Source organism: Symphalangus syndactylus, chromosome 10, assembly GCF_028878055.3.
Source record: "Symphalangus syndactylus isolate Jambi chromosome 10, NHGRI_mSymSyn1-v2.1_pri, whole genome shotgun sequence".
In the NCBI taxonomy this organism is placed as follows: domain Eukaryota; kingdom Metazoa; phylum Chordata; class Mammalia; order Primates; family Hylobatidae; genus Symphalangus; species Symphalangus syndactylus.
Window position 1 is genome coordinate 58,214,772 of NC_072432.2, and position 17,050 is coordinate 58,231,821.

At 34.6% G+C, this 17,050-nt stretch overlaps 1 protein-coding gene across 5 annotated transcripts in view; it reads left to right on the forward strand.

Moving 5' to 3' along the window:
- ANTXR2 (ANTXR cell adhesion molecule 2) overlaps window positions 1–17,050 on the forward strand; it is a 153,419-nt gene that overhangs the window by 112,010 nt on the left and 24,359 nt on the right. For 2 of the 5 annotated variants that reach the window (XM_063610338.1, XM_063610339.1), the window contains exon 17: window positions 8,389–8,863. The exons of 2 other annotated variants lie outside the window; for them this stretch is intronic. In XM_063610338.1, the coding sequence (XP_063466408.1) occupies window positions 8,389–8,511 (123 nt within the window). In that variant the 3' untranslated portion in view covers window positions 8,512–8,863. Of the gene's footprint in view, window positions 1–8,388; window positions 8,865–17,050 lie in introns of those variants that run through there. One more of the 5 variants, XM_063610337.1, reaches the window with a different exon arrangement.

Here is a 17,050-nt window from a genome sequence, read left to right on the forward strand (position 1 = left end):
TAGGCTGCCAGCCATTTTTTAAATGAGAAATCCTTAGTGTGTGAGTACTGGGAACTGAGGGTTGAGCATCTGAAGGTCGGCCTCCTCTTCAGTCCGCCTGCCTTCAACACTGGGTCCTGTGGTAGACACCTCAGTCCTTACATTCCCTATTTCACATGGAGGGGCCAAGGGTTCCCCATAATACAGCTGTCATAGAACTTGTTGTTTCGATGAGGCATCTTGAAAGAATTTCATGTTGTGGCATGCTAATATTATATAATATTTTGCTGAGAAAAAAGGTTTTATCAAATTATAAGAAATAGGAGGTTTCCTTTATTCCTAGGGCATCATTCTTTGTACTCCCTGTTGTATCAAGTAATAATGTTACTATTATTAATAATAATGATAAGATGGTTTTTATAACTGAAGGCGTAAAAAAATCCATATAAACTACATTTTAAGGCATTTTAATACTCTTTATAGCAAACAGTTTTTCTAATCATTTATAAACATTTACTGCTTTGTTTCTGAAATCTTAGAAATAATAAACAGGTAAAATTTTGGATTAATTAATAGTATTAATGAAAATACAATGTATTCTCTATAAGATTACAGATGAATATTAAAACTTAAATTATAAGTGCTGTAATTTTTCTTTTTGGCATGTTGGAGCATTTAACATATGAGCATTTAAACACATTTCTGACTTTTCTAAATTTTTGGTGAAAATATTTTCTAGTAAGATTAGACAAAGGAAAATGAGATACAAGTTATCAACGGGTTCTCAAGAGAAAAAATTTTTTTCTTTAAAAAATCTAGTGAGTACTAGATAATCCCTACCTGCTAGGAATTTATCATGGTCTAGATGGAGTGGGGGATAAAGTAAAGCCTCAAAAATTATAACTCAAAGCAGAGCAAGCAAAATGCAATTAACAAATAAAAACAGAAGATAAAGGCAGTTGTATAGTCAAGATGGATTCCAATTAGAATCTAATCTAATTAGAATTATATATATGATATATGTTTATATATAAACAGCAAATAGTTTATATATACCTATTATATATATTTAAAAACTCCACAATTATAATTCCACATCAAATAATTTTGGTGGTTTAAAAAAATTTGTTAGAATTAGGACATGATAAGCATAAAATAAAATTAGCCATTTTTTCCTGAGTACCCACTATTTTCAGGCAGTCTTTGAAACCCCAAAATATTTAATACATAGTTATCAACAAGTTTTTAATCTACTCAAAAGGGCAAGAATCCACATATACAATGTAAAATAATGAAATATTTAAACATCAATTCAAGGCAGTAACAGAAGAGATTACACAAAAGTGTTGCCTAATTAATTTCTAAATGATTTTCTAGACATTAATTGCTGTTTGAGTTATTAAGGAAGAATACTTCAGACCAAGAGGTAAGGTGAGGTTTTATAGAAGAGAGAGTTGAGTTAATCTTGAAGGATTTGTAGAGGTAGAGAAAGTAGGAACATTTACATTTGTTCTGGGACAGTGATTCAATTATTTTCTTTAGCAACTTTTGAGCTATATGTGGGGAAATAATAGAGAATAAATCTAAGTCCCATTCAGTTGTTCTTTTTGTTGTTGTTGTTGTTGTTGTTGTGTTTTGAGATAGAGTCTCTCTCTGTCCCCCAGGCTGGAATGCAGTGGCACTATCTTGGCTCACTGCAACCTCCGCCTCCCAGGTTCAAGCAATTCTCCTGGCTCAGCCTCCTGAGTAGCTGGGATTACAGCTGCCACCATGCCTGGCTAGTGTTTGTATTTTTAGTAGAGACAGGGTTTCACCATGTTGGCTAGGCTGATCTCAAACTCCTGACCATGAGTAATCCCCTTCCCTAAGCCTCCCAAAATGCTGGGATTATAGGCATGAGCCAACACACCCAGCAGTCCTGTTCAGTTCTGGAGAATGTAGTGTATTAGACTAGCACTTAGCTATGAATGTCCAACAAATATTTATTGCTGTTTCTCAACTTTAAAATTTTAAATAAATCTGTGTCCCATCAGACAAAAATATTTTATTGAATTTTATTTTCTAATTTTGTACTAAGACTTCATGAAAACAAGTTGGGTTTTTTGTTTGTTTTATTTTGTTTTCCTATAAGTATTATCTTGGTGACAGGCAGTATACTTTTGGAAGGACTGAAGGTAAGAGCAGAAGGCAACTGGGCTGATGCAGGAACCACCTTGTTAGGGCCCCCATGAGACAGTAGCACTCCATCAGAATGGGACCATCTGAGTTGAAAGGGGGCTGCTAGCAGGACTTGATTACTATGTGGAGCTAGGTGTGTAGCAGAGAAGAGAGGGAGAGGAGAGAGAACCTGAGGCTGGTGCCATGGAGTTCAGCTTGAAAGAAAATACTGGAAATGCTCAGTAGAAAGTTAGAAATACTGGATTTGGCAGGAACGTCAGGCTTGGACATGCAGACTGAAGAGGCTCTTTTGATCATTCAAACTGTAGAGTGTTTAAGGGACTGAGGATCAGTCTGGTCTACTTTAATAGTGGATATTTTCTCTCTCATGGGTCAAAAGTGGCATCTATTTTGTTTTGTTTTTTAGAGTTTGAAATAGCATCTTGACCTCTTCTCGGCATAATGTTATTTTCCAATTCTTTGCCATTTTTGATAGCATAGAATGTACAAAAACTGAAGTATTGGAATAATCCACAATGGGAGTGGAGAGGGGAAAGAAGAAATAGTAGCTTTGGTTTGGAATGTTTTGAAGCTATTAACTTGCAGCAGCTATTTTCATAGCTTCTTTCTTTCAAGAGATACACTTTTGTAGCCACTGGAGATGTGGCCTTTTTTCTTCCTAAAATGGTGGAGAGTTTTGTAAATCGACAAGGGTGATAACTAAGAGATAAGGGTCTGCAGGGTCTTATGGGCCATTGTATCTGAAAAATGGGTGTTAAATAATGACATTTGTGAGGAATAGCACAAATAGTAACTATTAAATTCTTAAGTAGACTGCAGAATGAGTGTGAATAGAGATGATAAAGTAGTTTTGGGCTATATTTCTTCAACTTTTTTAGGATTGATGATTCAGTGGTTTTAGGATGACTTTAATTTAAGAGAAGTGAACAGATATTGAAAAAAATAATACATATTGAGTCAGAAATTTTTAGAAATGGAAGTTTTCTAATAGTTTTATAGATTTTATTATTCAAAGACAATAACATTGATATGATAGCTGTTCTTGTCCCTTAATCATAAAATTTCAAATATAATCATCAGTTATATACTTTATTTTTAAAATATTGGATGATAATTAATAAACTATAGTATTTGTAAACTGATGTATTTGCAGCAAACATTTGCAAGAATGAAATGTATTTGCTAACAGAAAGTAATTTTAGGCAAGATTTGATCAACTTGTTCAGGGTGGAACTTGGCTTAGGAGAAAACTAAAATTTATTCCATACCTTCTATATGCCAGCTATTTTGCATTCCTTTTCTTATTTAATCCTCATATGAAGTAGGCTTTCCACTATGTACGTTGGAGGTTAAAAAGGGTTAAACAGCTGGTAAGTTGTGACATTTAAACTCAGAGCTTCCTGACATCAAAGCTTCACTTACATTGGAGTTAGAAACTTAAAAAGATGATCTACCAAGAAATAAATTCTTGGGCCATTGAAGACACAGATTTGTTCAGTACATTTCTGTAAGCAATACTTACCATTTGTACTTTTTTAACCTGCCGTATTAGCCTGTGCTTTTCCAGGAAGACCATAGCGATACAGACTATAACAGTATGGTCACCCACCTGGGACAGTGACAGCTGCTGCAGCTGAATCCAGTCCTTGTCATCATTAATGACCTGCATTTGACACTTTATCCTAGCCATCCTTGTTTAGTGTACAATGTCTTGCATTGGAATAATACTACCTGTCACCCTCTATTTAACAGATAACTCTTAGTCATCCCAGACATGTAAGCATCATGTCATAATGTGCCAAACCCATGTTATTTCTGTGTTCTCATACTGTTTGTGGGTACTTGTGTCCTCTGTCTTTCCTTTTTTATAATGTTCAAATACATTTTATACCTAAATTGATGAATTTTCATTCTGCCACTCATATTAAAAGGATTTTTTCTTCTTAGTTTTGTAATAATAGCCAGACATTTATTAATAGGTAATATTTTCTGAACATAAAGCATGACCACTGGATTTAGAGTCTCTTTATCCTGTTAAAAATATTGGAGAGCTAAAGGAGAAATCAGAGAAAGGAATAATAGTGCTGACTCAAAGAAATGATGATGATGAAATTCAAAGTGTTTAAATCATGTACAGAGCATATTGTAATGCCTACATTAAAGACTTTGCTTTAATTCAAAGATCTAGGTTACCTACAGAGACTTCTGTTTCTCTGTTTCTGTTTCTCCTCCTCCTCCTTTCCTTCCTCCTCCCCTTCCTTCTCCTTCTTTGCATTTAGTTTGAAAGAGAGACAGGAGACAGACAGGCAGGGAATTCACTAAGTTACTAAAGTGGAAATGGAAGAAACCTCCATCACGGTTTTAATCACGAATTTAAGTCATCATAATGGTGTATATTTATTGAATGGGTTTAGAAATTCTTTGTCTCAGAGATTGAAGGTTGAGACTTATTTTTAGATTTGTATAATCTTTGTTTTGCTTAAAACCCTATTCATAGGCATCTGTTATGGTTTATTTTACTTAGAAGAGTTAATCTAAAATGTGCTTCTGAATTTCTGTGTATCTTAATTTGACACTTTAAGAAAACAAAATAAGTCATGCCTGAAATTTGGAGTAACACGTGTTGTATTTATTATGTGACTTCAGCCTTATTTTCAAAAGTTCAGATTCAAATGTCAGCTTTTAAATTTACCTGCTTATTGATTTTGATTGAGTTCTATAACCTGAGTCTCTTTTTAACAGCATTTTTCAACCAAGTCCTCTTATCTGAACGAAAAAACAGAGAAGATAATTTGAGGGGGTATTTTCCCAATTCTCCTAAGGATGCCACATAACTAGCATAAGGCTTTGATGAGAAGTTAGTTTTTAATATATAACAGATGCCTTTGAGCACTCAGTCCTAATGTACTCATGGAATCCTGGTTAAGAAACGCTAATAGTTTAAAAAATAATTCCATCTTACATATTTTTTGCCACTATTTCTATCATTAATTAAGAAAAAGTTTTGGTTCTGTAAGCTAGAAATTAGTACAGTCAACTAGCAGTTTATTGTATTACTCGATGAAAAGGAGATTTCTATGAAGCTAAAATTAATTTCTCAAATACATACCTTCTGGATAAAGTATAATTTTATAACAGTAATGAAAAGGTAGGGCCAAAATCTGTTTTTACATGGGCTTATTCAAATCTATATTTGTGAAATTAAATTTATGAATACATTATGTTTGGGAAGAAGTCTTTTCCAGAGTTTTATAATATTTACTGACAAGGTACTTAAAAGTGGATACTAATTATTGTGCATGTCTATACATTTTTGCAATAAGTTGTGTTACCACTCAAAAGTGACCTTGTTAGTGAGGGGAAAGGCAAGAGAGATGTATAGTGCCTCTTGAGAGCAAGTGGAGTGATGCGTATCAGGAGAAGACACTAAAGATTTATTGTCTGTGGCAAAGGAAACACAGGTCTCTGCTTATGCAGTAAGTGTTTTTGACATCACCCACAGTAAAGGGTGATTGGAGGCTATAGGTCAGAAAATGTTCTGCTGGGGCAAAATAAAAAACTGTTTTTTTTTTAACACTATGAGTTTGTCTTGCTGTTTCATCTTTGTAGCACTTAAAATATGAATGATGGTCGTGCCAAACCAATCCTTGTTGTGAATAGGACCTTGCTACCCAAATAATCAGATTTACCTCACTGAACTAACATGCAAGAACAGATTCAGTTGTAAGAGGAGGTAGCAATACAAAGCAGAATAATTACTTTTTTCTTTCAATTTCATATTTTGCTTATGAAAACTTTATTTCCTGTTTCCATGAGCTAGCTTAAAAACTGATAAATGGTTCATTTAGCCTGAAATTTGAAGGAAAAACTACTCTAATGGGAAGGACTGAAGAACTGGGAGTAGCTTCTCTTAATGCCCTTAAAACAGCTTCGTCTGACTGGGAAGTAAGGACTTTGATTCATTTAATACAGCTGGGTTCCTATTTGCTTCTGGCCAAAAGAAGCAGGTAGCTTAAACACAGAAGAGATTCAGAGCAATTTGGATTATTACCTACATGGGCATTTAAATCTTCAGTAAGAAAAGATAAAGCATGGTTTCCCTTTTGTTTTGTATGGTATCTAGAGCCTAAGGTTTTAGAATTAGTACCCTTAGCTCATAGGATATAAACTATATGGTACATATTTTTCTATAACTTTAGGTAACAGCAACCATTCTAAACAAATAAATGTCTCCAATTAAAAACAAAAACAGGGAGAATTTGTTGGTTCATCACCTATTCGTTTTTTTCTTATAAATGTATTTTATTAAAAGCGTTTTGATTTTCTACAATTGATACAACATAACTGTAGTGGGTACTATGATGTGCTACCAGATACCCCTGCAGGATGGAGACACTCATTCCCTCATGCCAGAAGGGTTGGCTACTGAAAATTTGCAGTTGAGCCCCTCTTCAGGAAATTCCCATCCACCCAAGATTACAGCCCCTGCCTGGGGCTGCCCATATTCAATGATTGATTGATGTGAGATTGCAATGGTTGGCCTCCTGCCCTAATTAAGAATAGCTTGAAAGGCCATTCAGCTCCAGAGCTTACCCGGGATTGGCTGAGACCTCTGTTACCAATGTGACACAGTCCAAATTCTCCTTTTGCCCAATCCTACTGCATTTCACAGAAACGGGTTGTTTCTGAAAACTTACCCCATTAAACTTCTCACACACAAATCTTCGTCTTAGAGTTTGTTTGCAGAGGCACATGACCTAACTTAGTAACCCATGTTACTATCTTGCCATACCTCGATTCTAATTCCTGATTGTACTTTTTACTAACCTTGTGCCTTGAAGCAAATTTTCAATCTTTCTAAACTTCCTTTTCTTCTTTTAAATATTTTAAATGGGGATTGTTATATAACAACACTTACCTTGTATGGTTGTTTGAAGATTAAATGAGATAATAAAGCATAAAGTTCAGTGATTAAAACTTGGAAGGTTTTTAATAAATATTTGTTATTATTAGTTTTACCATGCTTACAATTATAATTCAAAAATTTGTATCTCTATTTCTCACTGTCACCTTCATCTTACGTTTTACCTTGCTTACAATTATAATTCAAAAATTTGTATCTCTATTTCTCACTGTCACCTTCATCTTACATTTTACCATTTTACATGAAAAAACTTACTCTCTCTGCTTTCAGTTTTTTTTTTTTTAAATTTAGGACTATTATGCAGTGAGCATATCTGGGGCATATATTTATTTGTAGGAACAAATATATTAAAGTAGGGCGTGTTGTGATGGCTAAAATACATTTGATTTAGATTCTAGTTGGTTTAATTTAGACCTTTCTGACTCTATGGGGCTCCTTCATCCATTCTCATCAAATCAGAGGTGGGATGACTAAATCTTCTAGAGAAAGATGTCAAATGAATACTATAAAAGAATTCTGAATGGCTGTGATACAAAGGTATCTAACAAAAACTACGTATTTTGGTTTCAACTTGTATTGGAGGTCTCAAGTCAGAAAATATAAAATGTCTTTCAGCTTTATTTTATGTTGTATAAACTCCCTGCTTTATTTTTTGTGAGATTTAGATACGTTAATACCTGTGAAACACTTAAAAGATTGCCTGGCATAAAGTAAATGCATAAGAACTGTTTTAGCCATTGATAACAATACATAAACAATCAGTGAATTTCTTCTAATAAAATGATGTAAGATGAATTGATGGTTGCAGTGAAAATCTGAAAGCTGAAATTGAAATGGGAATTTTAAAGGATAAGATTATTCCAGGGTTAGGTTAGCTATTGCTAAATAACAAAACTTAGGGCATGTTCCTAAAAAAGAGATTTCCATACTAGACTTTTGTACATATTGCTTAACCTACGTAGTGTTCTTCTGTTGGGCAAGAAATTGATGCATATTTGCTTTCTCACCATTGCCTTTAGTGAACAATTTTTTATATAAGAAATGTGGCAGAAAGGAAAAGGCACATCATACTCATTAGTTAAATAACTCTGATATAGAAGAGTCTATCTCTAGTAAAGCTGTTTGAAATCAACCCCAGATCATGAGTTAAATAATTCGGGTAATATTTTTAAAAACATGAATTTTTCTGCTTCAAATGCATTTATGCTTGATTTTAGAAAACTTAGAGTAGAAAATTGTGGTGTTGTTTGGCAATTACAAAACAACTCTGTAATTTTAATTAAATTTCTTTATCTTCCTATTCGCAGGCATCACTTTGTATGCTGAAAGCTCAAACTCTAGGGAGAAAACATTGGGGTAGAAAGGAGATTCAAAAGGTCAGAAGAGTCTGCCAGCAGTGGTGGACATGCTTAATGTATTTAAAAGATTAATGGGCTATTGAAATTAAAATTGCCAGCACAAAGCATGTTGTACCAAACTCACAAATGTATGTGTACCAACCATATGGGCTACAGCTTAGGCCAATGGCTTACTTTTATATTGTGACAGGCATAGTATAGGCAATTTTTTTTTTTATTGTGAAGGCTGAAAAAAATACCTTTTATTTGTCACACAAATTAGAACTATACACTTAAGTATAAGAACTCATGTTCACATTTTTCCCCCAAGCAGTGCAGAACATCATGTTTTTGGTGTGGTGCCAGAATATGATATTGTAAAAGTCTGAACATTTTTCTCCCACTACAGCAGTTTAAAATGGTCTTTTGATTTAATGGTTTCTAATGAGTATAATAGTAGTAATTATTCCTATATATAATACAATGTTTTAGTCACAATGGATAACAAAGTAGCAATACTTAAAGGTAATATGTTACTTTTTCAGCATTATTTAAATTTTTCTGTAGGGGCTGAATTAGGTATAGAGAGCTTGGCATGAAAATGCAGAGGCATTTAGAGTACATTTAGTGGACTTGAATTCTAGAGCTCTCTCCTCTTCTGCCTTTCTGTCACTGTTCTGTGCTTCACAAAGATATCCTCTAGAGTAAAATATTTTGTAATTTGTATGAGCAGCACTACCAATGACATTAGGCTTTGCAAAGCCTCTGGCAGGTTTTAATTAGCTTGATTCATACTCAGAAATGAATGACACTGCCTTCAGACTTAGCAAGAGAACTTGCCATTTTGTTCAGTGTCCTCCTTTCCTTTTGACCATCTTCATCTAAATGGTCAATAATTATGTTTATAATCAAAGTCACGATAACTTTTGCAAAGTGTTGAAATATCCAGTTCCTAGAAATGAGGAATGGATAGGGCAGTCATTTATGATTAAAAACTGGATAAAGCAGTAACCAGACATCAAAATATTTCTTGTTTTTGCTTAAAAACAATCAATAAGTATTCTTAGGGGGTTTTAAAAACACTAGCACAGTGCTGGGTACATAATTGATGCTCAATATATATATAAGCGTTCAAGTTGTTACCTTGTTAGCGACACATAACATTTTATAATTAATTTATTTCTAGTTTAGATAACGGAACAAATCTGTTTGAATATGGCACTATACCCTGATAGACAGTACCTCTCTCAGGGTAGATACAAATTACAAATTACAGTTAGGAAAAAGTGGCCCAAGCAAGTGGCACAAAAAGTCACTTGCAGATAAAAAGCTTTCTGTGAGTATGTTACAGTGAAACTTTCAATGAAGATATGTCCAAATGCAGTTAATCAGAAACCAGCCAAACTAGCCTACACATTTATAGATATTGCAAACATTCTTCCAAAAATTTTTTTCTTCTGCTCAATTTTGTGCTATTTTAAATGATTATATGTAATTAATTTTCGAGGAACTTAGTTGAGCCAAATGTGAATCTTTTGAGGTTTTCCTATTACTAGCAATTGTTTCATTAAGAATATGAAATAGGCATCTGGTTTTTTTAATGCTACTGTTGAGAATACAGTGATTGAGTCCTATTTATAACTGAATTAAAAGCTTGATTAAGTTTATGAGTGTTTTAAAACTGTATAAAATTAAGGCTAATGTATTTATTAAAAGTAAAAATTATCAATACATTTTTCTTCTTTGCAACAAAGATTAAAATGAAAAATGCTTTAAAATGATTGAATGGATACATAATCAATTATCCATTGCTTGCTGACTTTCTGCCTAGCATTATAGAAGTAATAGAAAAAATAGAAAATATAAGTGTAGTTTTTACCATTGTGTAGCTCAGTGGTAGAGTGTAGTACCTTTAGTGTGGTACTACTAGTGTAGTACCATTGTACTAGGTGGGAATGATTATAAGCACAAAAAAGGTGATTATAACCCATAGTGCAATTAATAATCAGAACTTAAAATGAATTAGTTTAAATATTGTGCAATAATTTTTAAATTAATTGTTTTCTAATTATTTCATGGGTTAGTCTTTTCTTCTTCCCTTTTAGGTTTAATAAAGGATTTTTTTATTTCTTTTGCATTATTTCCCAGTCCCTGAGACCAACTTGAATACTGTTGAAATATTTCACTAATTTCTCCCATCAGGAATTATACCTAAGCTTTTATGAGAACATAAATTATCTTAAAAGAAAAGGAAACTTTTAGAGAATTAGAAAAATGTGAGAATGTTTTGATTGTTCATTTAGGTTTTGGTTGTGAGATGAAGGAGAAAACTTGCGTAGGAAGTATCTAAGCAGAGTTCTAATGCAGTGCAACCAGTTTTAGTGCTAGGTTGTGAAGGAGAATAGTAATGGTTTTGAAAGAGAGTAGCTAAGCTGTGGTGACAGGAGGTCTGAAAGTAAGATGGTTAAATAGCATTTTGTCATTTAAAAATTTATCTGAATAGAGATCGATTAAATATTCTGCAAATAAGAATGCCCCTGCAACTAATTATATCATTTGTAGTACTTGTGTAATAGTGATTAAAACATCTGAACCCTTTTAAAAAGTGGTATTGTAGTGATAGTAAAAATAATGTGTAGTTACTCTCTGTATTGAGAACTATGAATAATATCTCAAAATTAGAATATATGACCCCTGGCTAGAGGTTGTACACTTGCTAAATCCTAATTAATTCCATTTCCTTACAACTTTGGAGTGGAATCATAGTTTAAGGAGCTCTTTTTTGGAACAGGCATTTATTGTTTCAGAAGAGAGATTCCACTGGGAGCAGAGTCATTTCCTGAGAGTACATTAGCCCAAGTGTCACTCTTTAACAAAGCTATGCAACAGCTGGACCACAATAGAAATGTACTATATTTTATTGCAGTGAATGTGAAATATCAATGTTCCTTCCAAACACAAGTAGCCAACAACCTACGCACAAATGGGCACAGCTAATCATTGCTAATTCATCTTAGATTTCCAAGTCCTTTGATTCAAGTATAAAAGTGTTTTAAAATTTCTTCACATTACAATAGCTGTATCCAAAATAAATAAGACTTTCTTCTCACTATCCCACATGCCTTAGCCAGGCAATTATATTAATAAATGTCAGTGTACTATCTTGCACTTTGCTTCTTCTTATTAATGTTTTGACTTAGGCTTCACACTAGTTAAAGCTCCTTCTGGCATTTTCTCCAGTTTTATGGCTCCCTTTTTTTTTTTCCAGTTCAGCTGGCCTTTGAGCTCCTCTTTTGATGTTCAGTATGTTTCTCTAGACAGTCTGGCCCCAACTCTTTGTCACTAATTTATTTTCATATTTGTGATCCATGATATACCCCCACAGGCTTTATGTAATTTTAAGAATGCTGTTTATAGTTGAGCAAATTATGACCTGCATAAAGGTGGAAACTGAGGGAGTAATGGAGAGGGTGGGGGTGGGGGGACTGCTGAAATCCAGCCTGGAGGAAAGGGTGCTTTTTCTAATTGGCCAATGGTAGTGCCTTTAAAAAAAAAAAAGTTGGGGGGCGATGACATGTAAGTTTTAAACTCTCCACCTTTGTAGAGGTCATGTACTTTAATTTTAAGGGCGTGTTACAAACCTATCTAAAATTTCTTAGCAAAGGCCAGCACTGTTCAGTTGTTTTCTTTTGTTTTTTTTTTTTTTTGTACTTTAAGTTTTAAAGTATATGTGCACAACGTGCAGGTTAGTTACATATGCATACATGTGCCATGTTGGTGTGCTGCACCCATTAACTCGTCATTTAACATTAGGTATATCTCCTAATGCTATCCCTCCCAGTTGTTTTCTTAACAGAAAGCCCAAAGTCAGTTCCTGAAAGCAGACAAGGTCTCTTTCCAATGACTAGTGTGTATCCTTCATGAAAGAACTGCTGAGTAGTCAGATTTTTTTTTTTTTGAAACTTGACTACTTGGAGGAGTTTTTTGTCCTAACATCTATTTTAAAGTTTTATGTAAAACAAGTCTATGTATTAAACTATTTTCCAGTTCAGATCTCTTAGACAGAAATAGTAGCAATGCATGGCATTTCTTTAGTGTTTATCATATATCAGGCATTAAGCTTCATGCACATTCTCATAATTCTCCTAGTAACCCTCTGGGAAGCTGCTATTACTTTCCATATTTTATAAATGACGAAAATAAGGTGAAAGTGTCAGAAGAGTCTTAAATGATAGGTTTGTTTTGTTGTTGTTGTTGTTGTTGTTGTTTTAGACAGGGTCTTGCTCAGTCACCCAGGCTGGAGTACAGTGGCATGATCTTGGCTCATTGCAACCTCCACCTCCCAGGTTCAAACGATTCCCATGCCTCAGCCTCCCAAGTAGCTGGGATTACAGGTATATCCAATCATGCCCGGCTAATTTTTGCATTTTTAGTACTCAGGGTTTTGCCATGTTGGCCAGGCTGGTCTTGAACTCCTGGCCTCAAGTGATTTGCCCGCATTGCCCCCACAAAGTGCTGGGATTATAGGCATAAGCCACCACATACGGCCAGATTTGGTTTTAAAAGACAACCTACATTCTTGACAATTCCTGTCATCCTATTCAAAAGCATTGATGGTCATTTACTGATACTCTTGTCACAGAAACTCTATTTTATTGCTTTTTATATACACATGTTTATATGCTACAGCTTGTATGTGAGAAGAAAACTCAGAATTATGAATGGTTATCCATAGTTTCTAACAATGGAAACAATTGGCCAGGCGCGATGGCTCGTGCCTGCAATCCCAGCACTTTGGGAGGCCGAGGGGGGCGGATCATGAGGTCAGGAGATCGAGACCATCCTCGCTAACACGGTGAAACCCCATCTCTACTAAAAATACAAAAACAAAATTAGCCGGGCGCCTGTAGTCCCAGCTATTCCGGAGGCTGAGGCGGGAGAATGGCGTGAACCCAGGAGGCGGAGCTTGCAGTGGGCCGAGATCGTGCCACTGCACCCCAGCCTGGGTGACAGAGTGAGACTCTGTCTCAAAAAAACAAAACAAACACACCAGGGCCTGTTGTGGGGTGAGGGGATGGGGGAGGGATAGCATTAGGAGATATATCTAATGTTAAATGAAGAGTTAATGGGTGCAGCACAGCAACATGGCACATGTATACATATGTAACAAACCTGCACGTTGTGCACATGTGCCCTAAAACTTAAAGTATAATTAAAAAAATAAAACAAAACAAAACAAAACAAAAACCAAGCCAATATCTTTCTCCCAACAATATGATTCAGTGGTGAGATAACAATGGATAAAAGGTAACTTCAGATTTTTTCTGTGGAATGAGATGGGGTAAAGCATACAAATAACTAAGGTGGTATTTTTTTCTTTTTAAAATACAAAACAAATACATATATATTAAAGACAAATTGCAAAAGTTTCCGAAGGACAGAGAAGAAATAATTGGCACCTGATCTTTTTTGTACACCTGTTGTTTGAACAGAACCTGTTTTTTAAAACTTAGTTGAATCCACACAATATAAACACTGATTTCTATCCTACTTTTAGGTTATGTCATTATTGGTTTTTATATTATGTAGTTTTCATGATAGCAGTCACCTAACATCTTACCAAGCAGATTTACTATAGTCCACTTAACAGTCCTCTGTGTTAGGATATTCAATAGTTTTTCACCGTGGGAGGGCACCATTATAACTAATGCAGCAATGATTACTTTTATTTTAAGTGGGGGTATTGTTAAGGAGAAAATAAATAGGTTTATGATGGAGAATTTGGAAGGAGTATCTTTTTCCAAGAAAAATGTATCGCTCCTTTATGCCACTAAGGAGTGATGAGCCACTTAAATAATTATGCAAGGGAATCCTTTCTGCAATGTGGTTGCTACCCTCCTGCTGCAATGCCTCCTTCACTAATCTAGTTCTCTGTAGACTAAATCACATGCTAATTTTTTTTTTTTTTTTTTTTTTTTTTTTTGAGATGGAGTTTTGCTCTTGTTGCCCAGGCTGGAGTGCAATGGCATGATCTCAGTTCACTGCAACCTCCACTTCCCAGGTTCAAGCGATTCTCCTGCCTCAGCCTTCTGAGTAGCTGGGATTACAGGCACCCGTCACCAAGCCCATCTAATTTTTGTATTTTTAGTAGAGACGGGGTTTCGCCATGTTGTCGAGGCTGGTCTGGAACTCCTGACCTCAGGCAATCCACCCGCCTCAGCCTCCCAAAGTGCTGGGATTATAGGCATGAGCCACCACTCCCGGCCATCACATGCTAAATTTTTAACTCTTTTCTCTTCTTGCTGCCACTCTTCAAGAAACAAACTTTACTATGGGATAGATACAGGCAAGATTATGAACCAAAATTAATGTTATTAATATTTTGCTTGTATTTAAAATTTAACAAAACATGCATGCTTAAGGCCTTGGTTTGTGGTGGGCATTCCAATTAGAGTATGGTAATATGACTTGGTCAAAAAAAAAAGAAAGAAAATATAATCTTCAGGATAACATATCAACAGTATACAATAAATTCAAATGTAGATTAGTGCTATTTGACATGTAAGCATATATTATGTATGAGTGCCTTTATTCATCCCTTTGTTTTCTTTAATATTCATTTAATTGACAATGTCTTACCAGGCACTGTGAGAGATCAGTGAACAAGATACATCAAGTCTCTTTTTATCGGGTTTACCTCTAGCTCAAGAGGCAGATAAAAAAAAAATTAGAATACCCATGAAATTTGAAGTAATTTGAAGAGTGATATGAATGAGAATATCTTTAGGCGGCATATTTTGGTACATTAATTGGCAAATAATGATATCAAGTAGCAAGGGCTATAGAGAAAAAATAAGGAAATAAAGAATGGTTGGGCAGAGTCAGTAGCTATTCAGATATACATGAATACTTGAGTGTGTTCTGACAGTTGCACAAATTAAATTATCCACATTTAGTATTATTTCTAAGGATATATCATTTATCTGAATACCATCTAAATTAATGCGTTTGTGGCAAATAAATTAAATATGCTCATTTGCTTGAGAATTTCTATTGTTGATCTGGGAACAGACAGTGAGCTCTCACAGTTGCAGCTTTAACCTTGCCAATCACAGACTTCCTGTAAGTGCACTGCGTTATTTGGAACCTTTTCGGGGTTGGCGTTGGCATTCTTTTACTAGATTACATTTATGCATTAGTGCCATCTGTGCCTGCTGCACCTTCTGTGAGTTAGCCCTGGCCAAATGACTGGCATTTATCTGGAAGTTGGAGTGGGGGTGGGGTGGTTGGGGAGAAAGAGAGAGAGAGAGAGAGAAGAAGCGAGGAAATCCTAGAACATTTTACTCACTGTTGGCACAAGTGGAATTTAGGAAAGAAGACACATTGGTAAGCACAAAATATTTGCAGCTGGTGTCCCTTATAAAGCTAACTCTATTCATTTGCTGTCTCTTAAAAAATAAAATATAATACCTATTTATTTTTAGGCAGTGATATGCAAAAGAAGCTAAAACCAAACATTTAAATAAGGAAGTACAACAAAGCACATTTGCAAGATTTTCAAGTTGAGCAAAATTATGTACACAATTTGAATATGTGTGCACTTATATGACAAATATACATAATGTGAGGTTTGGTTTAGTTGATTAGATTTGGTAGACCACTCGAATTGGACTTTGTATTGATAAATGGGCTGAAATGTAGACTTACTAATATTACAATTCTATTTAGGAAAGTTATGGCTATATTCAACATATAATCAGGATACGAAATTATTCTGTAGAATCTTTCTGGGATTATATTATTTTAAATTATATTGCAAAATAGATCAACAACTGTCATATCTATAATACACTTTAGAGCCGTAAGTGGAAATAAATAGATAAATAATTCTCTGATCAGTAAAAATAGATGTTGAAAAGTTTCAGCTCGTTTACACTATATTTATTTTTATCTTATACCTACTTTTAGTATGCTTGATTATCTGGTTTCCATACTGCTTCCAAATTAGAAACAGTGAAATAGAATTGGGGTAGAGGGGCTGCTAAAAATGGGTACTACACGTTAGTGGGTGGTAATAATTGCAAGGAAAAGAAGGAGAGAATGAGAGGACAGACACATGACTCAGACAAGCACTGCAGTATGGGGTCATTTAGTGCAAGAAGAAACAGCTTCTTATTCCCCAGTATGTCCTGACGGCACTGATGGACCACATCCTCATAATCAATGTTCATAATTGTAAAACTTCATCTTCAGCATGAAATCATGTGCAGACAACACATTTTAGGAAGATGGAAATGTGAATATGTTCTTGAAAAGAATTCCATCCAAAATGAAAAATATATACTTTTAGAACTTAATGTAGTTAATACACAGCTTTGCTTGAGTACTAGCTTGTGTTGGACTGTAGGTTTTAGGGGTCAGAGTTCACTTTCTACGGTCTAAAATAGGTAGGGCCTCTCTTATATAAGTTCTCCTAATATATCTTATATTCATCTTCATAATACATTTCAGATGCAAATTATAATGTATTTAATTTCTGTAATGAAGGTAGGCTTTTTTTCTGTTTTCATTTGATAATATTTTATTATCTCTAATGTAGTTTTAAAAGAACTATACAAGTATCCAAGACCTA